The 24,711-nt window shown below is 39.7% G+C and overlaps 2 protein-coding genes across 3 annotated transcripts in view; one reads left to right on the top strand and one right to left on the bottom strand.

Annotated features, from left to right (window-relative positions):
* Positions 1 to 221: 221 nt before the first annotated feature.
* ccr6b (chemokine (C-C motif) receptor 6b) lies at positions 222 to 4,573 on the bottom strand. The gene is made up of 2 exons (XM_078278094.1): positions 4,158 to 4,573; positions 222 to 2,034 (listed from the first exon to the last, which is right to left on the bottom strand). Exon 2 carries the CDS (start codon positions 2,023 to 2,025, stop codon positions 931 to 933), a length of 1,095 nt encoding a protein of 364 aa, XP_078134220.1. The 5' UTR covers positions 2,026 to 2,034; positions 4,158 to 4,573; the 3' UTR covers positions 222 to 930.
* A 2,330-nt stretch (positions 4,574 to 6,903) lies between these two features.
* Positions 6,904 to 24,711, top strand: part of crybg1a (crystallin beta-gamma domain containing 1a) — a 51,501-nt gene continuing 33,693 nt past the window's right edge. For both annotated transcript variants that reach the window (XM_078276822.1, XM_078276821.1), the window contains exon 1: positions 6,904 to 7,304. In XM_078276822.1, coding sequence (XP_078132948.1) covers positions 6,994 to 7,304 — 311 coding nt within the window. In that variant the 5' untranslated portion in view covers positions 6,904 to 6,993. The remainder of the gene's footprint in view (positions 7,305 to 24,711) is intronic.

The raw sequence follows: 24,711 nt of genomic DNA, 5'->3' as shown, positions 1-24,711 counted from the left end.
TTAGAAGATAGTTATTTTGGGATAAGGAAGAAAGTTAGTTATTATACAGTCTGCTTCAAATATCACATTATCATACATATTGGCTATATATAAAGAATTTCACATTTTACAGCATTATGTAATGATTAAAATGTTATATCAAAAGTGTCAAATTAAGTTCTATCTGCAGTACTTTTTGAGACAAATTCTTAATTCAATTTCAGAATGACTGTTACAAAATGAACTTTTTCAGAGACAGTTTAATCAATGCAATGCAACAGAAAAATACAATCAGATATACAAAATATTAACAAAAACCTTATAACAAAATAGGGTATGTATGTGTTTCGAGAAAATGTGTAGACAAGAACTCTTCAGATTCTTATCTTTTTTTCAGACTCAGTCAACATCATACATATGAATACAAGACAACAAGAAGCTGTTGTTATAGTGACAATTACAAGATGAAGATATCCAAATGTGTCACAATTATACATCAGTGCCTCCAGATATATATTTTAAAGATAGCAACAAGCATGTTAGACTTAAGTATTTTCTAAACCATCAATTTGACTTTACTTTTGATCATGTGTATTTGTTTCATTTTAGATCATACAAATGTCATTCATGTAGGAAGTGACTAACTCTCTAAGCTGTGCCTTTTAGAACAGTTAGGAAAAATAAGATCTCTACAATATTACAATATCTTATATTAAAGTTACCTTCAATATAAGATATTGTAATATTGTAGAGATCTTATTTGCCCATGTTGGCTGAGCAATCAATAGATTTCAAATACACTGCATGTTTTATTTAAGCACATTTTTGCACAGATGCTTTTACCTCCACTGTGGCTACAGCAAAGTAACAGCTTGGGAAAGAAAGATGAGAGGCTGCTTGATTGTTGCCATTTCTAATCAGAACCTGTAAAGGCTTTGTACCACTGCAGTGTCATGCACTGAATGATGCCACGTTGCTGGAGCCATCTACAGACATGCGGCCCGAGATGCAAACATCGGACGTCCCGCGTGACGAGTGAGCATTGTAGATGTACTTTTTGCTAAAGCACCATAAGTCCAATATTATTTGCCGGAAGTGGCTCCTGAACTTCACCCCAATGAAGGCATAGAGGATGGGATTGAGACAGCAATGCAGGTAGGCTATACTCCTGGAAATGGCCAGAACTTGGAGTTTAATCTTCTCTGCCTCACAACCCCGCTGGCTAAAAAGAGACAGGGTGTGGTTCAGCAGAACTACATTGTAGGGGAGGTGGCACATGATGAAAACCACAACAACTGCCAAAATCACCCGGGTGGCCTTGTGCCTCTGGCTGCTCTGCACTCTCAGCAAGGTGAACACGATGCTGGAGTAGCTGAACACCATCACCAACAGAGGCAGCAGGAAGCCAATGGCCATTTGAAGGCTAGGAACCACCACCTTCACTAACTTTGCGGTTTCATTTTTGCTGAAAGACAGTTGACACATCACAGTGACAGCCCCAGTCTCAAAATTCAGCTCTTCAAAGCTCTCACTGTAGAGAAGTGTGGGCAGTGTTAAAGCCACAGCAAACAGCCAAACAGTTGAGCAGATAAGGCGGCTGTAGGTCAAGGTGCGAGCGCGAACACTGAAGGATCTTCGCGCCCAAACTATAGCAATGTAACGGTCGCCACTAACGCACGCAAGCAGGAGCATGCCACTGTAGAGGTTGACACTGTAGGCTGACTTCAGAATCTTGCAAGCCACAGTGCCCATTGACCAACTGTGCTGCTCGTTGTATATGATAAACGGCAGAGCTAACACAAAGATCAGGTCTGCCACAGCTACATTGTAGAGATAGACATCTGTCATCGTCTTGGTTCTCTTGTAGAATATGTAGGTGAAGATTACAAGAGCGTTGCCGATCAGGCCGAAGGCACAGATGATGGAATGGATGTACGTTTGGGTGATGACCTCCACGGGGTTAGGGTCAAGGTTGCAGAGCTCATCATCTAGGTATTCTTCTGTACCATTTATATTATCATAATAGTCTGAAGTCATCGACTCCATGTTTTTGATCTGGAAAAGAAAAGATGACAATTTGAACAAATAATAAAGCAATTGATAATAGGGAAGTTAATTATAATTTGGGGAATACTACAAAATGTCAACATTTCCCAAACAAATTTGGTGTCACATTTTAATCTATATCCACGACGTTCCACTACCGGGATTGCTCCAGTGTTTGTGATTGCTCCATATAACTAAATACACTTTCTTTAAGCAGTGTACTAGAGTACAGTTTTGAGCTACTTAATTATTCTCATTTTATACTACTTTATACTTCCACTCCACTTCCTTTCAAAGGGAAATATTGTACTTTTTGCTCCCCTACATATATCTGACTCCTATAGCTTCTAGTTCATTTTCACATTAGGATATTACACGTAGAACTTACCAGCCATGATGCAGGGCTTTGCTATTAAAGTACTTCAAATTGGCTACACACTGACATTATAACAGTAAGTAATGATATCCAATAATACCGTACATTTGTATTATTAACCCTCTAACATGCACGCGCGACCGGATCGGCTATCAAAACAAAGAACAGAGAAGCTCTGATTTGAACACACACTGAGGCCAGTAATCTTTTTTGAAATACAGGAAGTTTACTTGTAATGGAGCATTTTAAATAATATTTCTATTTTTTGTACTTAAGTAAAAGATCTGAATACTCCATCCACTACTAATAAAGGCTTTCTGAATGGTCAATAACTTGTGCAGTTGTTCTCAAACAGACCAGTAACTATGTTATCACTTGTTAACTTGTAAGCCCTCAGACGGAAAGTGGTACCAAAAATCTAGCACATCATTTTGATGGGATAAAAGCCAGTGTTCTAGTTTAACTCTTCCTCTGGGTATGAATGACCCAATTTCAGCCCCATTAGACATTAAGTGAACGCACGCAATGGGTGGCTGCAGGTGCTAGTTTGTGCTTTGTCTGCTCTTGGATCAGATAAGCTCCTTATCATCAAGATCATCAAAGATGTTTTAGCGAGAATCAGCAAGTGTGTAGGAAGGCCACCAATTTGTAACAAGGTCAGTGAACAGTAACAGACTGAGAGTTTTTTTTTCTGTGTGACACTAAAACAGCAGACTTTTCCGTTTTAACCCTTGTGCTGTCTTCCCGTTGACAATGCAACTTTTTGTTTTTCTGAGTCAACATTTTGACGTTTTTGTCACTTTTTCCAAGTTTTTTTGTCACTTCTTCCACTGTTTTTTATTTATTTTATTATCAATTATCATTTTTTTTCTGCGCCTTCTGACATTTTTGTGGGATCTTTCCTGCGTTTTTTGAAGCTTTTTCCGACATTTTTGTCACTTTTTTCCACATTCTTTTATTGTCTTATTTTTTCAAATGCTATAAAAGTCAATAAAACACCCAAATTCAACGAAAGTAACTAACTGATCATTTATTTTAACTTGTGAAGAGTGTTGGATAGAACCATCCATGTTGCTTTTGTTGTTGAAAATGGGTCAAATTTGAACTGGAGGGTTAGCTGATGGGTATCAAATTACACGGACCAACCCGTAGGATACAGCATAGCACAGAAATAAACATGGTTTCTCCTTGATGAAAATAGTAGCATGAGAGAAACTTGAGCTTCAACTTCTTAAAAAACCTGATGTGACGATATCTCTTGTTTCAGCACTTTTACTTCTCACAACCAACTAGTTTATATAGTTTAAGATTATTTTTAGTATGGTACAGTAGCATTAATAGATGAGGAAGGTATAAGGTTTTGCATACATCCGTGTGGGATAGATAACAGAACAAGAAAAGGGTGAGCCTTTTGTTCTGTAGATATTAATTACATATGTTACAGAACTGATAGTTCTGTAAAAGTGTTCCTCTTGTGTGATGCGTCATCTGTGAAACTAAAACTGTGAAAAGGTTTATCAAATATAAAAATCTTTTGTCATTGTATGTAAATCTTTGACAATGATCAGTGCAGTTTCAAGCTTTAAAACAAGAACACACCATTAAATTACAGTTCCACACATAGATGCTACTAAATAAACAATACATAGACACAGTAAAACATACATCATGCATTTGCCAAAACTGAAGAAAATCATCCAGCAGAGAATTTGGAGCGTTTATTTGTGCTTATATTTTCTGTTCAGAACATACGTACCTTGCAGAATGAGGATTCTCTCTGCCGATGTCTTTAAGTCAAAAGAGAGTAAAAAATATTCCTTCCATGTACCAGAGCTTCGCAGGTGTCAAAGCTGCTTGTGAAGACAGAGTTCAGTGTGGGGATTTATATGTCACAAATACTGCACGCCCAAAATATGTTAAAAAAGAGATAAAGCCAAAGCCACATTCTAATGGGTTTTGCTTCTGTGTGTGAGTATACACACACACACACACACACACACACACACACACACACACACACACACACAGCATTACTGATCTTCCTACTTTTGATGTCACATGCAGGGACATCCCCCCCTACCTTGCTTGCACAATGCACATTAGGAGGTTAGTTTTGCTTGCCAAGCAATGCTTTGATTTACTGCAAGATTGCTTGATTTACCCCAAATGTTCACAGTCTCAACAACTACCCCATCAACTTTCAAATGATTTGTTTTTTTGTGGGCAACTACTGAGCATGCCGTCACAGTTGTTGTCAATTTGAAGACAACAAGTCTCCCAGAGATACTGTACAGTGACAAATGTCTTTCATATCATAAATGAAAGACCAAATAGAGTTTTCCAATCTATCGGATAACAGTTTGCTGCCCTCCCTCACTCTCACGTGTCTGGTGCATTCGCGCAGACATCCCACACAAAGAAACTACCTCTCTGTCTTCATGCCCTCAAACCTCAGTCTGGTTTTGCGGAGAATTTGTTTCACTTTCGAAACTATTCAAAACTGTTTAGTTTTCAATTGCCATCTTAGGTTTTGTATTTTATTTTGTAGTTTAATGTTATTTTAAAATAACTTTTACATTTGTTTTTGCCTATACTATACTTGTTTGTCTTCTCTTTTGGGGTTTTCTGCTTTCAAATGTGTAGCTTTAAGTTTGTATTCTATTATTGTAAACCCCAATTTAGCCTTTTTTAGATTTTTAGAGCATTGACTTGGTTATGTGTCAGGCTAGTGGTTTGAAAAGAAGTAAATATGGATTACACTGTAATGTGTACAATAATACAGACTGTAGTTGCCTTTCCTCAACATGACCAGCAGATAGAGTCATTTCAGTGGATACAAGTTAGATTTGAGAACTTGTTGGAGAAATAAAAATGTCATCATAACTAACAATTAGTTGATATGAACAGAATGCTAGATCTAATATGTTATTTTCAAGTCATCATTTGCAGGGATATAGTGGAGGGTAAAACTCTAAGATTGTATTTGTATATTCAATCTTTTGGGCCTCATTTAAAGCTTAATGATATCATCTTTATGTGATATCTATTTACAATACATGTCACAGTTACTAATTGCTGGTTTAAGGTGTTTTTAAGGAGACACACACAAGTAATACACTTTTAACAGCTTATGGTGTAGGTAAGGAACTGTACGTTGAAATTGAGATAAAACCCTAATTATCATAATTTTCATCATGATTTTCGGAACGTTTGTCGCACTCTTAAATTTAGAGCATAACTCATACATCCACACCCATAAGCAAATACAAAAGCTTTATAATTACTCAGAGTGAAAAGATGTAGTTAGAGGGCACCAGACTAAATTGGAAAGGTTGTGTTGAGAGATTCCAAAGCCTGCTGCATCAAGCAAGAAGTTGATAGTAAAATGTTTGCTTTCAAAATAAAAGCTTTTTAGTGTAACGCCTCAAAATTCATGTGGCATATGTCTTGTGTGCGAGACAATAACACAACTCAAATCAATATACAGCTGAATAATGTAATGGAAATATATACTTGTTATGCACGGATGCCAAAAATCAGGTCTGTCGCCGTAAACACTCAAAACATTGCCCCTTGCTTAACTTAAAGGACTGTAAAAACACGCTCAAACGCCAAACTCAACCCCTTTAGTTACATTTTAGTTGAAGTTGGTTTGAACCTGTTCTCATCACACACAGGACATGTGGAGCAGATGCTGGATGGTCCCGGACCGTCAGTGGATCCAGTTAAGTCAAACTGATAAATCCAACAAATAATGCTTTAAGCATTCAACAAAAGCCTGTTTAAAATAAATGACTGGTTTGAATATGATATGACAGTGTACTTGTGGGTACTTGAAAGGGACTTGGTACTCGTACTGCAGATACTACTGATGGCCATCAGTGTCAACAGTGACCCATTTCAGCCTTGCCTGTCTCTTCCTGCTGTTTTTCTTCCTGCTTTGACCATTAAACCTCTTTTTTTGACCTCATCATGCCTGCAGCTCACACTCCGTTCCTTTAATAGAAGAACCTCTTTATCGGAGACAAGTCTAACTGCATAGGATATTCATGGGGCAGTAGGCCCTCTTTGTGTTAATTCATTTCATGTTAGGGGAGTAGCCTACTCAACCCTTTGAACTTTGGTGGCTTGTTCTAATTGAGTAATTGGATTTCATGTGTACCATATGTAAATAGAATATTCAAGGACATTTAAATAGTCGAGGTCTGGGAATTTTAACAACCCGAGGAGAGTTATAGGCTAGTAGAGTCGGAACAAAGTCCTGTGACAGAAACCCTTTTGATAATTTTGATGATTTAGTTATTTTATACTCAAAACATTTTAGAAAATAAATCAACATTAGTCATAGTCGGATTTTATTTTGGAGGTAATAGTCGGAAGTGCAGTTTTGTTTCTTTGTTGCAGCACGTTTTTCCTACCTGATGGCGCGCGCGACCGGTGTGGGCAAGTCCAAACCTTCGCCTCGCGGCAACTCGCTCTGCAGGTTATCCCGGTGAATCACTCCTCAGTCAGAAAGCTATAAGAAGGACAACTTTCCTCATGCTTTCATTATCCTGCTCGCTCTTACAACAGGGACTTTGTTTTCAGACACCATGAGTAAGTCCAACAGCTTGAGAGTGAAGCGCTTTTTCAAATTAAAATCACCTGATAAAGAAAGCAAGGACCTGAAACGGTCGGACTCCCTCAAAGATGGAGTATCGACTTTACCGACGAGTCCCGGTCCTCTCAGCCCGGGACAAAACGCCACATTGACCGCTGATGTTGTACCAATTTCCCCAAAAGAAAAGAAGGGAAGGCGGCTGTTGTCATTCAAGATGAGACGGAAGAAATCCAAGCGCAAGGAAGAAGACGAAGGAGAAGAGGTGTTCTTCACTGATGAACTGGGCAGCTTCAACAAACAACTGTAAGATAAAAAAAAAAAAAACAAGTTAATTAATAACACGATGTTTCCCCCGTTTTTAAGGCCATGGTTTAAGTGTAAAATACATATTGATATTTACATATGATTACCATACAAACTTAAGCTAGTCTACATGAATATTGTGTACTTTTAACTGTAACAATGTAATAGTTTTGAATTAGCAAACCACCACAGATATAGGCCACAATCCCCCATTTAGTAAAAAGAATGGTCTTTAGACCCCTTATCAGGGTCATTGTTGTCAAATATAATCTATATCCAATTGTATTTTAATCATTGTTTACTCTGGAGGCTGGGTGACACTGGTGCAAAATATCATAGCCCTACATTTTTTTTCCTTCTGATATGTAAATGTAAGTGAATGTAATAGTGAAGCTATGGGCCCTGGAAACTCCCCTGGCACTCATTAGACCCCATTTTGGAAAACCAGTGCACCATATTTCACAAGCTGACAACTGAAGGAAGCACTGCTGAGCGATTGTTTTCCCCCCCCTGGCATTTTTGAAAACGAACTTCTGTGGAATTGAGCTGTGGTTGAGCTAGATTAGTCAAGTTTGTAAATTGCAGAGAGGTAAACAGAGAGTGAGGAGGGCGTGCTGTCACGCAGAACACCAGATGCTGTTGCGTTGCTTCTCCTAATGAAGTTCAAATATTTCATTTGACATATTAGGTCTTCACTTTGTAGGAAGATTTTGAAAGTGAATGTGAAAACAGCACAGGCTGACCCTATTTTCTTTTGGTGCCCTTGGGCAAGGCACACCGCCCCTTCAATCCCTGTTCATTGGCCAACAGTGCAAGACTGTGGCAGCTCCTTCATGGGAATGGAGGGGAACTGTGTCACTGTGAAGCAGTAAATATACATGCTGAGTCAGTCTTCCCTGGATAAATTCAAGATTTAAAAAAAACCCTGGTTAACCTCAATTGGTCACAATAATGACAGAGACATTTCCAGTACTTTATTTAACCAAGATATTTCCAGTTCATTTTAAAAAAAATTCTTCCATTTCTTCTTCTATTTAGATCCAAATGTTCTGCATCCGAGCCAGTTTGTTGATGAATTGAGATGTATTGCCTGGTCTGACTCAGATGTTATTGTCACCTGTCAGGTTAACATACACTGACATGTGATATGAGGAGGGCAAGCATTGCGTAACATTGAATGCTGAAGTGAAAAACCTGCGGTGCAGGTGTTACACATTTCCCTGTTCGGTCCAATTATATGTGGCTCAATGAAGTTGATGTTGTGTCTGAGCTGGTCTGGCACTGAGAAGTAAATGACTAATACAGAAGACAGAGAGGGGACAAAACATGTACACATTGTAAAAACATAAACATCTGACTCATATGAATTAGCATGCACTATTAATTATATGTCTTACCCACTTAGCTTGATCAATGTATAATTTTGAAATACTGACGCTGTTGTGCATCAAATTATTGGTCTATTATTGGTTTATACACAGTACTTCCCAAACGTCTGCAGGCAAGCACATTTCCATTAGCCTAGAAATCTAGACGCGCCCTATCGGCAGCAAATGTAATTTGCAGCCAGGGGGTCTAGCAACTCTCCGTTGGCTTGCGAGCTGGAAAAGCCAAACTCTACCCGGGCCAATCACTCCCTGGAGACTTGGAGTTAAGCTTTTATTTGAGGAAAGAACAAAGAACGGCACTGAAGTCGTTCTTAAAAAGGAAGATGTGTTCGGAGTTTTGCCGACCGGATACGTTTAATCTATCAACTAGCGTTGCTCTGGTTGGTTGTAGCGCTATCCTATTGCATGCAGAGGGAATTTGAAAGACAACCGTTTATCCCGCCCCTCGGATTGAGCCCTGTCAATGCTGAGTTCCCAGACCCAACATCTTGATGTGGGTCTGGCTTGTCAGGCTAAATTTCCATTGCATTTGGAACTTTCAGGTGCAATTTGACTTTTTATAGATAAAAAACAAACAGAGGCCAAAACCAACACTACATACAGTATATTGATGATGTAAATTTGTCTACTGTCAAAGACTTTGCCAATGCTGTATATACCACGTAAGCTGTCCCTTAAATACTTTATATCTGGATGTATTATAGCAGAGCTGTAGTCTAGGGGGTGATCGGGGGCCCAGTTTGGCGTCACGGCTGGTGTGATCCCATTGCAAGCTGGTCTCTAGTAGGGCTGCTCGACTAAGGAAAAAATAATACTCACGATTATTTTGTTGCATTTATTGAAGTTAAAAACCAGTAAACAAATCAACAGTGAAAACACCTTGAACTGTGATATTTCCCTTAATACCTTTCCCGTTTGAATTTTTCATTTTCTTCAGAACACAAGACAAAATAAGAGTTTACTTGCAAAACATGATGTGCAAAAGAATCGTTTTTCTCCATTATTCTTTTTTTGTGATCTTTAAAGGTGCTGTAGGTAGGATAGTGAAGATCCAGGATTGAGTCAAAGAATTTGAACATCGACAACTTCTCAGTCCCTCCCCCCCTTTCTGCTAAAGCCCAAAACGGTCTCCTAAGTCCCTCCCCCCACAAGGGAGAATGAATGCGTGTGCATGAGCAGTGATTGACACGCAGTTAAACTCAACTGCATATGATACTTCCAATGATACAAACAAAATGGTGTTGGTTTTCACCTTCAAAGACTCATTCAAGGTTCAATCAGTGCCACGCTTCATTCACACGTAATACCACTGTGTGTTTTTTTAACCAACTGTTGATACTGTTCCATCTTCTGAGCTCATAAACATTTTTATTCATGCATTTCAAGACAGGCTTGTACAATTTTAGAATACGTCTTCAAGATCGTAAACCTCTCTATCTCTTCTCTATTACCGAGTCTCTATGGCCTGCTGAGTTAGTTTGTACAGGATTAAGCAAACAAACACACCTGGACCTTTCAGGCATTTGCCCTATATTCTGTACCAAAACAGATACAACACGCTATAGCTTATCAGTGAAAAAGGCTGTTTTGCAACAGAATGAGATCACTTTAGTTTGAGGCATGTTTCTTCTGTCTTGTCACAATGACAGATGTGACTTAAGTCACAGCGCTTTATATTTCCAGGCCTGTGTCTGGCTGGAATCGGACCAGTATAACACTTGAAATAGTTGATGTACTAAGCGAACAGGGAACAGGGAAAGTACAGCCTGTTCAAACTCACTGATAATACTGAGGGATTAGAAAAAGTTCAGAGTTTGTGTTTGTGGACTGCTTGTTTGAGTGCTAAGGTGCGAGGATACATGCTTTCTCCTTTCTTCATGTTACTGCAACAATATTAAAATGTCTGGTGGCGTATGTGAAAAAGATTTCACTGGATGGCTTTAACCAAAGTATTTGAACAGTAGGGGAAAGCTCATGCAGTCTTCCAAAATAATCTAATCTAGCAGACTAGATCAACCTGTCACACCCTTCAGCACAGGCTGCAGATTCCTGCCCTGACAATTCCTTGGGTCAGGATGTGGAATTTGCAAGCCAAAATGAACAAGTTAACTTTTTTGTGCACAACACCTGTGGTCCCATAGCGATGCAGGAATTAACAAGAAAATCACCCTTAATGCAATCACTCATACCTTGCTTTTTCATTGGTTTAAACATGAATTATGAATGTGGCAATCATGACTCAGGTTTGTGGGGTACAATAGATGTATTATAGCCCAGTTTTTTTTTCTTGAACCCATATTCGTTTAAGATTATTCTCTTTATTAGTCTCTGAAGGCCCCTGGCATTTCATGCTGTTGATGTAGGGAAAGCTATCTTACATGGTTTTTGCTGGGTTTTTAGAGCGCTTAGGTGCAAATGACAAACAAACAATCTGGCCCGTCAGGTTAGTGTTGTTGCGCAGACAGTGACATCAGAGTTTTTGGCCTGTGACATCAGTATTTATCCCGTGATCTCCTTTTGTGAGCTGTCACAAATGAGGTGGCATTTCGTACCATGGCCGGAAATGGCCAAACTGGTTATGGTTCTAACCGCAAACAAGACTTTTGACATGTTTACATATAAATGTGCAGTTGCTCTTCCACTATATCGAGGAACAGGAAAAAAAAGATTACCTTGACCTTGAACAGAGGTGTCTGAATGCGCTACAGGCTATTGATGCGCCATTGCAGCCAGGTTGCCTTCCCTTCTGGTAGTAGCTCTTTTTCACGCCAACATCTTCTTCTTAGCGTGATGAGCCAACGTGGCTTTAGGGCTAGGCTACAGGATAGGCTTATATTGCTGCCTGTTAGTTTGGTATGCTCTGACAACGTATCAATGTGTTTTTAGCGTTTTCATTGGACGGGATTTTTTTGAAACGGTGCTTGTGTGGACAAGAATTGTTTTTTAGAACGAAAGAGTGTAAAACCCTGTTTTGGATTAGACCTGATACACATGACACAAATGATGTACAGAAGGTTTCTGGCAAACCTGTGTAGTTGGCACAGTGAGTCAGTCAACGAGAGAGAGACAGGTATGCTATGGCGTTATGAAGGATCAAGGGAGAGGGTTCACTTTTCCTGCTCCAGATTTCCCACCGTGGTCAGAAAGAACAGGGGAGACACTTTGTTTCTCTCACTATATGACTCTAGAGTCGCTACTCGCTCGAAAGCTAATCGTGTCACTCTCACTTCTCCCTCGCTCTATCACCTACTCCACACACACACACACACACACATGCCACAAGTATAAACATCAGGCTACTTACGTTATTTGCACTACAAAGAGTGTATATATTTGTTATTTATTTTTGGTATAGTGCTTAACAAGCATAATTTAATTTTGCCCAGTTGTGGCCTGTTGAGGTGTTGTGTTATTTGTATCGATCCACTATATAAACATAATATCTCCATACATGGCATTTGATTGGAGGCTAGTCTCTCTTTGTCCCACAGCAACATTAAAATAGTTTAGATTTATGTACATTGTTTCTGTTAATAATGTATTGTATTAAGTGTCCATTTCATTATAATATTCAGATTTATCATAAATAATTGAACATGCACGTGTATTTTAAGTTCCATTAAAGAGGGGTAGGTGGAGGTGGGGTCACATTTGAGCACTTAGAAATTTACTTGAAAGTAACGCAATAGTTACTTTCTGAAGTAACTAGTTACTTTCATAATTTGTAACTGAATAACTAATTTAGTTACTTTTGGAAGAAGTAACTAGTAACTGTAACTAATTACTTTTTAAAAGTAACTTGCCCAACACTGATAACATTGTCCCGTACCTACAGGACATCAGACTTACTTATTGATGCACGCACACAGTAGTGTCGGCAAACTTGAGGGGAGAAAGGAAAGTGTGATAGCGTTCCACGTTAATGCTTTTTTCCTCTCTCGCTCGAGACCGCTGTGTCCAACGTTACTAGCAGGTAGAGCGAGCTACAACTGACAGGGAGAGAGAGAATTTATCACTACAGCCAATCCAGTCTGCTCAAAGCGATGGTCTTTTTCACAAATAGGTTGCACGTAAGGGGGGAAAAAAGTAGCTTCCACTTAAGGGGCCCTATCTTGCCACGACAGGGTGGGGGGGCGTGGCATCACGATGGTGGCTTTCCATTGTGATGATGATGATATCGTCCATCGTGATCGGCACAACCCTAGATGACAATCGATTGGTTTATTGCATGTTACGCCCAAAACACACCTATGAATTAATGAAGACACTAAGTACAACCCTTTTGAACCATGCGCCCGGCGCACGGACCCTTTTTTCTGCCGTCAAACTAGCAAAAGTGGATTTGGACACGCCCTAAACGCACCTGCGCCATGCGCTTCACGCCATGCTCTTAGATCGTTAAAATAGGGGCCCCAGTGTTTTAGCTCATTCAGTCCCAGTGGGCTCGGCTGCCAACTTTTTAGTGCTACACCATCCCTGGCTTCAAGTTACCTAACATAACATAATCCCAATGAGTTTGATGCAAAGAAAACAGAAAGTACTGCGGCTGCAAAACCAGCCCTAATCGTTGGTACTGTTTTTTTTCCCCCCACCAAGCAATGAGGAATCGGATTGATATTTTCTTATTTAGTTTGGTAAAACTATGCCATTAGACATGTAAGTGTTTGTCCTCGAGAATTTCTTGAAATGAGATCATACATAATCTATCAACTTCTTATCACAGTAACACTAGAGATTAGAGGTGTTGAAATTAATCAAATGATCGATGCATCGAATCGTGGACATGGACGGCCGGGCCATAATCGATTATTTCTGTTTACAATTTAATGTAGGCCTAACAACCTTTCTGTTTACATATTCTGTTATGTATATGTATATGTGCTCAGTGCTGTAGTTTTATGTATCCAATTTATTTAGTGTTAGAGCACTGCAGAATGTTTTGTTTTTGAAGCTTGAAAAGCTATGAATTAAATATCCTACATGGCTTTAACAGAAAAATGTATTTAACGCATCGTGATGCATCGCGATATCGAATCGCTGACATCATAATCGTAATCGAATCGGGAGCTCATTGAAGATTCACACCTCAACTAGAGATAGAACTGACCAAGGATGCAGTACTGGTTCGCTGAGACCAAACCTACACACATTACGACAGCTGGATCCTCCAGATGGGTGTTGTCGGATTTGGAGGAGACTGTATTTGAAAATGAAAGTGTTGGTGTGCGTAACATGTTCTGAGAAGCTGTTGACTGGCTGACCTGAGCTGCGGCTCAGTGATATACACTGTATGTACGCCTGTTCACACCTGCTCATTCACATGCAAACAAAGACGAGACAGGTATTCATAAAAGAAGACTGGCTCTCAGCATGGCCTGTGTGGCTGGTCGCCACACAGGCCATGCTGAGAGCCTAACTATGGATTTTCTATTGTTTGGAACTAGTCAAATGAGGTATTCTATAGCTATCGGTTTCACTTTAATGGTATTGGTGTTGGTATTGTAATTTTGTAAACGATACCCTGCCTTAGCTAGTATAGACCCACACTGGATCTTACATGAACGAAATGTGTTGTTTGCCGCTCTTCACGTCTCAACAGATCTACCTTTCCTTTGCTTATGATCCAGTTCATCCCTCTACCTGTTCTCTGCTGTGTTTTTTTGTCTACAGGAGCAGGAGTTAGTCAGCAACACATTTGACTAACAGCATTTTCTAGAAGATCAGATGATAAGTAGGATGATTCACTGCTGATTCTCGGGTTGCTGTGTATGGTAACTACTTGAACAACACTTGCCAAAGGTTCTGCCTTCTTGGGAAAAAAAAAGGCTTTTTAAACAGGGGAATTGTTGTCACATGTTCAACCAACCAGCCACAGTTACAGATGTTTACTTTTGTTAAGGGTAATCAGATCTGGTATTAAACATTGCTCTGTTAGGTGCTGTTTAGATAAGTTCTGAGATAGACCGATGTTGTGGAAGGACTGGGAGAAGGAGGGCATGCAGGCGGGTTAAAGAAGGCATTTGGCGTTAGGCATGGGTCGATTCTGACGGTATAAAAATATCACGGTTTCAAGGTATTGCGGCATCGCGATTACAGCTTTAAAATGTATTGTTTTTGGCATGTCTGGGTAAAAATTGAACACACTGTATTTTATTTTTTAACACACCGCACACTGGCAGGGAGAGGGGATTTCTGAAGTGCACTTTCTGTATACCTTGTCCCAGTAACCGGCCTACTTGGCGTAGGGAGGGTTGGGAGAGGAAACGAATGAATTCACTCACATGTGAAGGCTGTTGCTCCAGGGAGCAGGTTGTGAAATGTGATGTTTCAACTGTTGAGAGGGAATTTCTTTCCATAAAGTTTGAAACGGGTTTGTAGGTTAAAGCTTCATTGTGTAGTGTTTTGAGTCGATTCTTAGCAAAAAAAAAAACCTTTGTTCTTTCACAAATATGTGCTCATTCATGTGTAATTACTTCCACCAACTAATCAATTTATTCTCGTAAGTGTAGAATCTGCCATTCAGAATCATTCAGAATACATACCATCTTTAAAATACATTAGCCAAAGAGGGACATACCTCCGCCTTTCACGCTTTTAGGCACCATGACGAATGCCAGGGGGAGATTACTCTTCAAATTTGCCAGCAGATTTGAAAGCCCGGTGAAGATGGAGGATCACGCTGATACTTTACTAACATTAGCTTGCATTCGTTTGGGAACCTGATAGCTGATGTTAGCAATGAAATGGTACCAAAATAACGAAAACGTAAAACTATCATTACACTGGAAGGAACACTCACGGACGAAGTCAAACTTCTTGGAATAATACGGCCACCGTAGGAGTTAAAACGCGATCGGAATGGGAGGGGCTAGAAAGTAATATTCAGTTGGTTGTCATTAGAGGTGGTACGGTTCATGAGAAAAAAAATCCGAACCGCTCAGTTCGCTTGTCTCGGTTCGGAGCGTGTTCGTCAGTACACTGTTAATGTACACTAACCACTAACTGCCTTAGTGCCCACTTTATACACCTATGTTAAAACACTTACTGGAAACGACGAGGGGGATGAGCGTGACAAACGCAACACATGGCAGCTGATTGGACGAACGCGTCACGTGGTTCTTGCTGCTCCCGAATTTCAAAACAGACTCTAATGGCGTCTCGTTCTGAATAAGATCTCGTATTTTACGAAAATAGTTCACCGAAACGTGTTTCTGACAACATTTTAAGCGAGAAATAGGCCATATAGTTGCTGAATCTCTGTTTTTTTTGATCGACAAAGGTCAGTTTAAAAGATTTTCGTCAGATTTTGAGAGGCGCCGAGCCTCATCACATGCAGAAATGTCAAGTGGGAGAGATAAGGAAGGCTGCCCGGCGTCATATATAGTCTGGTGTGTGGGAACATTTTGGATTTCATCTTACCTATGATGACAGCGGAAATAAAATAATAGATAGAACTGCCACTGTGTGCATGTATTGTGCAACATGCATTCAATATGCTAATTTTGAAGTATATTTCTGGAGTGTTAAAGATTAAAAGAAAAAATAACAAGAACCGTACAGAACCGAAAACCGTGACCCTAAAACCGTGATACGAACCGACCCGTGGATTTTGTGAACCATAACGCCCCTAGTTGTCATATATAATTTCACCGCTAGATGGGAGAAGTTCTTACACAATGTAACTTTAGGACGTGGTGGTTATTTTTATAGAAATGTTTGACAAAAAAAACCAAAAGAATAGTTGTGTGTTATGCTCCTGCATCTGTGATGTCCACATTTTGCTGTCCTGTCTTATCATGTTCTGAAACACATGATCTGTTGTTTTATATAACCACTTGCACAACCACTTATTGACTAGTAAAGTATGTGTAGAGGCTGCAACCTTTGTTCTGGCTTAATAAGCAGAATGTTTCTCAAGGATTGTCTCTTGTTGCCACCCTCCGTAGTAATTGACAGGTAAATAAGATCCTCTGGTTGTGCGGAGGCTCCATGCAGAGCTTTCACCATAGCCTACGTAAGTGGCCTGAAGGTTATACTTGTGCGTTAGTGTGTGTGTCGAGCCGGCGTGTGTGTGTATGTGTGTGGGGAGGGGGAGTGTGTGGTAGAGCGAGGGAGAGAGTGACGACGATTAGCTTCGGAGCGATTAGCAACTCTAGTAGTAAGAGAATGAGCGATATAGTGAGAGAAACAAAGTGTCTGCTTTCTGAAAATTAAAGGACAATTCCGGCGCAAAATGAACCTAGGAGTTAATAACGTGTAGCAAGTCGAACGCTCTCTGGGAGCTACAAAATAACAAGGTTTTGTTTTTTGAAACCATGCATTTTTAGATTAAGTAACTTACAGGATATCATATTTGATGTCCATCACATGTACTGTAAACATCCATTAATCTGCTTTGAAATCACAGAAAAAAATGCTCTCAGTTATCTTGATGTTGTCTGAGGGGGGTCAGTACTCCTATCATAATGAAAACTGTTCTGGAAAGGTGGACTCTGGCTTTGTGAGGCCACATTTAACTAGGGTTTGGAGATAATTAGACCAGACTCTGATTATCTACCTGAACTTAAATAACTCAAGTCATTAGACTTTTGTGCACATATACATGTGTGTTTATTCTACTATTTGATAAACCAGGACTGACTGGAACAAATGAATGTCACCTGATAAGTTGGATCAGTCTTGTCATGTCCAATGACGAAGCTAGAGTTAAATAATAACAGGCGGATTTTAAAATAGCAGCTACCACAAGTTGTTCTCCAACAACAACAGCTAACACCACTTGTACAGCTGGAACTGAGCCAACTTCTCACACGCTTATTAAATATGTGTTACTACAGTGTAGAGCAAACAAAGTAGAGCTATTTTTCATGTTACACATGGGTTGATAATGTTATAATGGCTGGATAAACCCGGATGGTATTTATGGCCTAAAATATAAAATAGACTGGAGAATGTTTAAGTTTGTAACTGGGGATGGAGGGATCATTTTTCTGACTTTTTCAATTTGTTGGCATTCAGACACTCAGGTGTGACTTTTAAACGGGTTTCATGCTTCTTGTCGTCGGGGCGGACGGTCCATGGTTGCTGTCTGCTCATTCATACTGATAGCGGTAAAAGCGGTCAGAGCGGCCCCAAGAACAGACTTTTTTTTTTTTTCTTTTGTAGTCAATCATTGCAACCACGTTGTTACAAACATTGCTCTATGCTCAGAACCTCCGCAGACCCTTCCTTGCACAGTCGCCCAGGCCACAGTTGCGTAGTACCGCCGTCCACAGCACCCCAACCATGCATGAAACACCTGTACCTGGAGTGGTTGATTGGTTGCTTAAATACATGACCTGTACTCTGATGGCCTTTAAGCCACTGTGTTTGTTTAGTCTTTCACATTTGCTGTTATTCTGTGGATGGGAGTGTTTCCTTTAGAGCCATTTTAGCTGCAGTTATGCGAAAAGTTGAATGCAGAAGTTGAATAATGCTAATTCATATGCACATGTGCATATTTTTGTTTTTGTATTGCATGAATGTCAGTTTATATTTCTGTCAGTCAGTATTTGCATGCTGAATACAATTTGACATGCGATGGTCGCTGGGTGTTAACTCCAGCATAAACTCCCCATTGTTACTCTTTTTGTGCGTAGGCCTTCAAACACAAGTTGAGGGAGCAGCAGATAGGTGTTCCTAAAGTAAACATGACCTGGCTTTGGTCCTGAAACTCATATTTGCTATTGAAGCTGTGTGCATGTATTCATTGGTGGGTTTTAGACACAGAAGCTAATATACAACAAACTGTACACACAAGCCCACTTTCATGCAGTCACACAGTCTTCACACAAACAAGCCTGCAGCATTGTAAAAGGAGTGGTTTTTAGCACTGTCCAGTTGGGATTAGGTAAGAACTGTGGGCTGACTTAAGTTTTTCCATGGTAAAGAAAGTTCTTTAAGGAATTCAAAGAATATTGGAGTTCATCATTATTGCAGCACACTGAGCACAGGAGTCAGCTTTGGTCAAAAACATGCTTATCTGCCTTGCTGTTTTTGAACCTCTGCGCATCAAAGTTCTACTCTTCCCGCTCTTTTATTTCTGCATGAAACAGAAAACGGTGCCTAAGGCATGAATACATCTGGTATTTTTATTCATCTGTGAGGAAGTATTATCTTACTACTTGAAGAAACAAGTTATGCATTCTGAGCATATACAGAAAGCATAAAAACGTTGTGCCACATTATTGCATTAAAATCCTCTTTAGAGTTTCTACATATGGAAGCCCAATGCAGTCAGGAAAGAAATATTAAGTATTAGGGATGAGGCTCCCTGGTAGCTCACTTGGTTGAGTGTGCGCCCCATGTACTAAGGGTCAGTCCTTAACGCAGCGGCCTGGGTTCAAGTCCGACCCGCTGCTCATTGCTGCATGTCCCTAGTCTCTCTCCCCCTCTCCTGTTTTAATCTGTCCTATCAAAAAGGCCAAAAAAAGCCTAAAAAAATCATCATTAATATAGTAAGTCGAAATGTTGACTTACTAAGAGAATTACTAAGTCAAAAGTATTAGATTTCTTTAAATCATGTAAAATGTATCTATATCAGCTTAAAAAGTCCATATTTGACTTGGTATCTCATCATTTTGATGTACCTTGAGTATTATCTTGATTATTTTGTCCTGACAAATTGGTTTCCATACATATAAGAAGTAATTAAGCTAGTATGTAATAGAACGTGGGAAAGAGAGAGTGAGACAGAGAAAATGGAAGATGCCATCCGCCTCCCCTTCCAAAGTCAACATGTCAGCATTATGAGCTGCCATTGTAACATTGTCATCAATTTGTACTTGTGGCAACATCCCAACTCTCTTCCCCAAGGAGATTGTAACAATGATATCCTGTATGCATTTTATTACTTCCACTTCTTTCTGCAGGCTGGCGTGCACATGCAGTTGGCGCTATACTGCAAATATACAATATAGTTTGGCTGAAGTTTTTCAAAAGATGCATCATTTCTGCACTTTGCAGTTGAGGGAAACACTTGAAAGTACTCACAAAGATGTTGGCTTGGTTTCCATTGCACACCATCATGCCAGTTATTGGAGTGGAAGTGTAGTGGCTGCAGCCTACTGGTTGTTGCAGACCCGCCCAGCATCTGGCAAACACTCGGCCCTGCAGTAGTTGTTCCAGGCACTCCCAAATGCACAGTCACTCCTACAAACAACGGCTGTTTTCGATTCATAGTGTGCCACGTTGGAGCCCATTTACATCTTATCATTTGCACTTCAGGGTATTGATTGTTACTGTATCATTCGTTGCTTAGCTAAACATCAGGCTTATTTAAACACTAATTGAAACTGCTGTGTTGTCTGAGCATGAAAAGGGAAAAATAGACCCATTGCAGAGCATGAGCCTCTACTTTTTGTTGCGTTGTACCTCAGCTCCAAGTTTCCTATTCGGAAACTTGACCTTACATAAGGCAGCAGTCCAGCCATCGGCTCCTATTGTGTACAGAAGTCAGATCCAGTGCCCTTCTTCAGTGTGATCTGGATTTATAGTATTCTTAGAACAAGATGTATTCCATACACAGCCTCTAGTGTTTCATTATACCCCTCATATGCCCAACAAAGGGGAGTCGGTAGTTGAATCCTTTCCATCCCTTGTTTGAGTTTATTCAGTAGTTCTACACAGGTCTGCAGGTTTGCCAAGCTCAATGAAAACTGTTTGTTTTATTTGCCTGTTTGTTCCTGAGAAATGAACGCTGAGTGTGCGTTGATAACCTTTTCTTGGCACCAGCATGTTGTATCCGTGTGGTGTTATTCTATGGGTTGGCTGAAAATCTGCAGTGGATTAAGTTCATGGAGGTTTGGGCATGCATATTCCTGGGTAATGTCCTCTTAGATAATTGTTAATTTAGCTTACATAGGTACAGTTTAGGGCTGCAGCTATCAATTGTTTTAGTAGTCGAGCATTCTACCGATTGTTCCATGATTGATTGAGACTTTTTAAGATAAGGTGACCGCTAAGATGAAGCTTAAAAACAGCCAGCCAACTCAGCTTTCCTAAAAAACTTTTTTTTGTCACACCTACTTTTCCATCTGTACACCCAATATGATATCACATCTTCTCTAAAAGATCAACTTTTACCTCCAGAAATATTTGAGGAATGACGTCAGTTGCCATGGTGTAAGACATAACATCAAACATTCCTTGTTAAATTCTCTTAAATTGTGCACTTACAACAGTAGAGCTTTTGTCTGTGTTGCAACATAGAGAAGTTTCAGACAAGTTGGAGCTGGTTTGTGCTTGCATGTTGACAGGATGCTGGGGAGACCTGCAACTGATTCTGCAACTTTACTTTAACAGGGTCAGGGGTTATTCTCAAAGGCTCTTTTAAATAAGGATGTATAGGTCGCAATTCTCTCACAGTGAGCTATCACTGTTTTTAAGATTGCACCTGGCCTTCAACTGGCTTTCAGGCATTCTAAATCTTTTGAAATACACCCTAAATGTGTTTTGGGGGTCAAAGGTTACAGAGTGCAGCGGCCACTTTTTCCCTTCACGGAAAGCAGTGAGGTCCAGATTTAAAACCCAGCCCTCACTGTTTATTGGTTTGTGTTTATTCTAGGGCTGTCAGCATTAGTGCGTTAATCACGATTTAGGGCCAAGCATAACACGTTTTTTTTAATCGCATACCGCCATTTATTAATCAGTCCCTCCATTGTTTTGGCCCAAAATGCCTGATTTTGCGGGAGCTTTTGTAAATAATTGCGATAAAAGTTGCGATGTCTTTTGTATAGTTCTTTAAAAATAAAAAGGAAACTTGTTTTGGGAGAATAAAACTACTCTGGGCTGAGATTTCCTAGTAACCTTACCAAAAAGGCTCAGGATGCCGTAAATGTTGGTATAATATGAAAATGGCTGGTGGATTTCAGACAAAAAATAATAATTTATTGAATCAATCAAATTTGAACATATGTGTCAGTGGCTTGTTGATCTTTACATTGTTAGTTATTTTCCTATGCTGGCCTGGGCTGGGACACACATTCATACGGTTTGATAATACTGACTTTAACTTATCATTGCACTTACAATAACGAGCGTAGCTGTCGTCAATTTAGGTCATCGTGTCGTCTCATCTCCTTTTTCTCCTGCATCCACCGTGTGTGTGTTGTTTGTGTGTGTGTCTCTGTGTGTGTTTGTGTGTGTGTGTGTGTGTGTGTATACAAGCTTCAGTCGTGGGGGGTATGGAGCAGTAGCCCCACCCGCTGCAGAGAGCCGACAGCTAGGATGGAAACAGTAGCAACTTCAGCGACTTTTAAATCGTTAAAGTCTACACTGATGTTAAAATGTATCGGACGGTCTGAAATGTTTTGCACGGTCTTTGGCTGTACGTTTTGTTGGTAAATGAGTCACACACACATCTCGTCTTCATATCAAAAACAAGGAAATGACCAACCCATTCTCACTCCCGATTGGTCATTGGCTCTCAGAGTGCACGTGGGACTGCTGTGATTGGTTGAAGTTGCGGGAAACTTCAGATTATTGGTCAAATGTGCGGAAACGTTGCGGTGATTGGTCAAAATTGCGAGTCGCACCGAATTCGCATTGATTGGTTGAATTTGCGTGAATTGGCGCGATCGCGACATCGCGAAATCCTGGAGGGACTGATTAATCCATACTTCCTCGGTAAACCATCCTACTGCTGCAGGCATGATGGAGAGCAGAAAACACGATCCTGAATGGCGCTTTTTATTTTCCAAAACTCCTGGACAACTCAGTAGAAAAGTCGAAAGCCACATGCACATTGTGTAAAGCCAAATTACAATATCACCAAAGCACATCAAACTTGAGCTAGTACCTACGAGCTAATTAACGTGACTCAGGTTGATGCTAGCGGGCTCAGGCAAAGCACTATTTTGGAGAGAGTGCTACTTGCCGACCTGTGGATGAAACCAAATCCTAAAAAATGACTACAGCTCTTGCGAAATGGGTGGCAACTAACTACAGACCTGTCAGCATCGTAGATGACTCGGGTCTTAAAGAAGTACTACGGTTGGCATGTTCTGACCCGTCTCATTGCCGTCGAGGTGGACAGCAGCCCCACACATACACAGCCTGTACGACACGGAGAAAGCAGCCACACTGGAACAGCTGCAAGGTGCTGCAAACGCTGTCTCATTAACCGCTGATCACTGGACGTCAGTGAGTAATCAACATTATTTAGGAGTTACTAAACACTATATTGACTCTAGTAAGGATAGGGATTTTTAGTTTTTTAGTTAGGTACTTGGAGGAATTGTGCAATAATGACAGATTCACACATTTTTCTTTTGTTTACAGTAAATAAATAATAAACAAATACAAATCTTAAAGTCAAGTTCATAAAGTCACTTTCTTTGCATTCATTTGATTCCCAATCAAGATCCACTGGTAAGAATGGCTTTCCATTGTTAATATGTACTTAAAAACTGTTCTGAAATGCAAAATAATAGAATTTTATTAATCATCACCAACTGTAGAAATTCAGCGATACAGCAGTTTGCAGATTAACTGTAGCAGTCTTTTATTTGCCTGGTAACCGATAGTTAATTATTAAAAAGTGTCCCTCCGTGACTTTGACTTTTACTGTGTATTATGTTGAAAGTTTATAATTACTAAATAATTGCTTAAAGCATTTAAACAAACTTTTCTGTTGGCGTTTGTAACATTCCAAAATCTTAATTTGGTTTTAAAGATTTTCATTTTCACTGTAAATGCATATCTGTTCCAAGTATCGGTTATCGGTTTCACTAACTACTAATAATCTGTATCGGTATCGGCCTTGAAAAACCAGTATCGGTCGATCCCTAGTAGGATACAGTGAATATTTAACCGATATTTGGAACAGATACGCATAGACAGTGAAAATGAAAATCTAAGGTTTTGGAATGTTACAAACTCCAACACAAAACTTTGTTTAAATGCTTCAAGCAATTAATAAATAAATGAGAAACTTTCAACATAATACACAGAGCTGTAGCGGACCATTTTGATCTTTGAAAGTCTCTAGGTTTTGACATAAATGCAGATATAAATGTAATTTAAAAAAAATAATAAATAATTATCGATTTTTAAATATTGCACCTGTAAATATCTGAAACCGTCAAACGGTCAATACTGCCGACGTTGTCTTTGCTGTAATAAATCAGTATATATGTATGTTTAACATGAAGTATACTACTGCTTGAGTGCAGTAAATCAACGGGAAATCTACATGTGTACAGACAAGGCTAGCAGCAGCAGCAGCAGCAGCAGCGCGTCAGACACGTTTCTGGTGTGCAAAGACAGAAAAATCCACGCAGCTGACGCGCACCAGAAACGCCACGCTCACACCATGCTCACGCCACGCTCACGCCACGCTCCCGCCACGCAGGCACAATGTCAGCCTCACACTTTTTGCAAAACAAAACACACAATAATTTGCAAAACACTAAACACACTTGTTTACATTAGACACAGAAGTATATCATAATGTTACTTCCTTGCAATTCCAAAGGCCTGTCAAATTACCACACCTATGAGCCAATCTGTGTAAACACATCATTGCTTAATTGTAGGCACATCAATCAGGATTAAGCACTATAAAAATGCAGCAGGTAAGTCTAGTATTTTCTGCACTGTATTGTATATGCATGATATGAGGAAAATATGCGATAACGTTGTTGAATATCGCGATAACCATCTTTCTTGCAATAAATAAACCGATATTAAAGTGTACTCAGTTCTGGATTTCTGCTGCTTTCAGTATTCTTCTAAAATACAACCAATTTGCTTGTTGAATTTAAAACAAACGAACATAAATAATTTCCAACATTCTTTTATTGAATAAATTGAAAATTATATTGAATAAAAAAGGCACCACTAAAGAAACAATAACAGATACATTTTAAAGTGCAGTTTTCTACTGATATTTTCACACAAAAATCTGTTTACTGTAGTGTCTATCGCGATATGTCACAGCCTTTCGCGATGTGTATATGACGATAACAAAATTATATATT

Source organism: Sander vitreus, chromosome 20 (genome assembly GCF_031162955.1).
Source record: "Sander vitreus isolate 19-12246 chromosome 20, sanVit1, whole genome shotgun sequence".
Classification (NCBI taxonomy): Eukaryota; Metazoa; Chordata; class Actinopteri; order Perciformes; family Percidae; genus Sander; species Sander vitreus.
This window is presented reverse-complemented; position numbering and strand designations above follow the sequence as displayed.

What these genes read in the sequence shown, in the direction of transcription:
- ccr6b (XM_078278094.1), bottom strand. Translation starts at nt 2,025, where the DNA reads ATGGAGTCGATGACTTCAGACTATTATGATAATATAAATGGTACAGAA.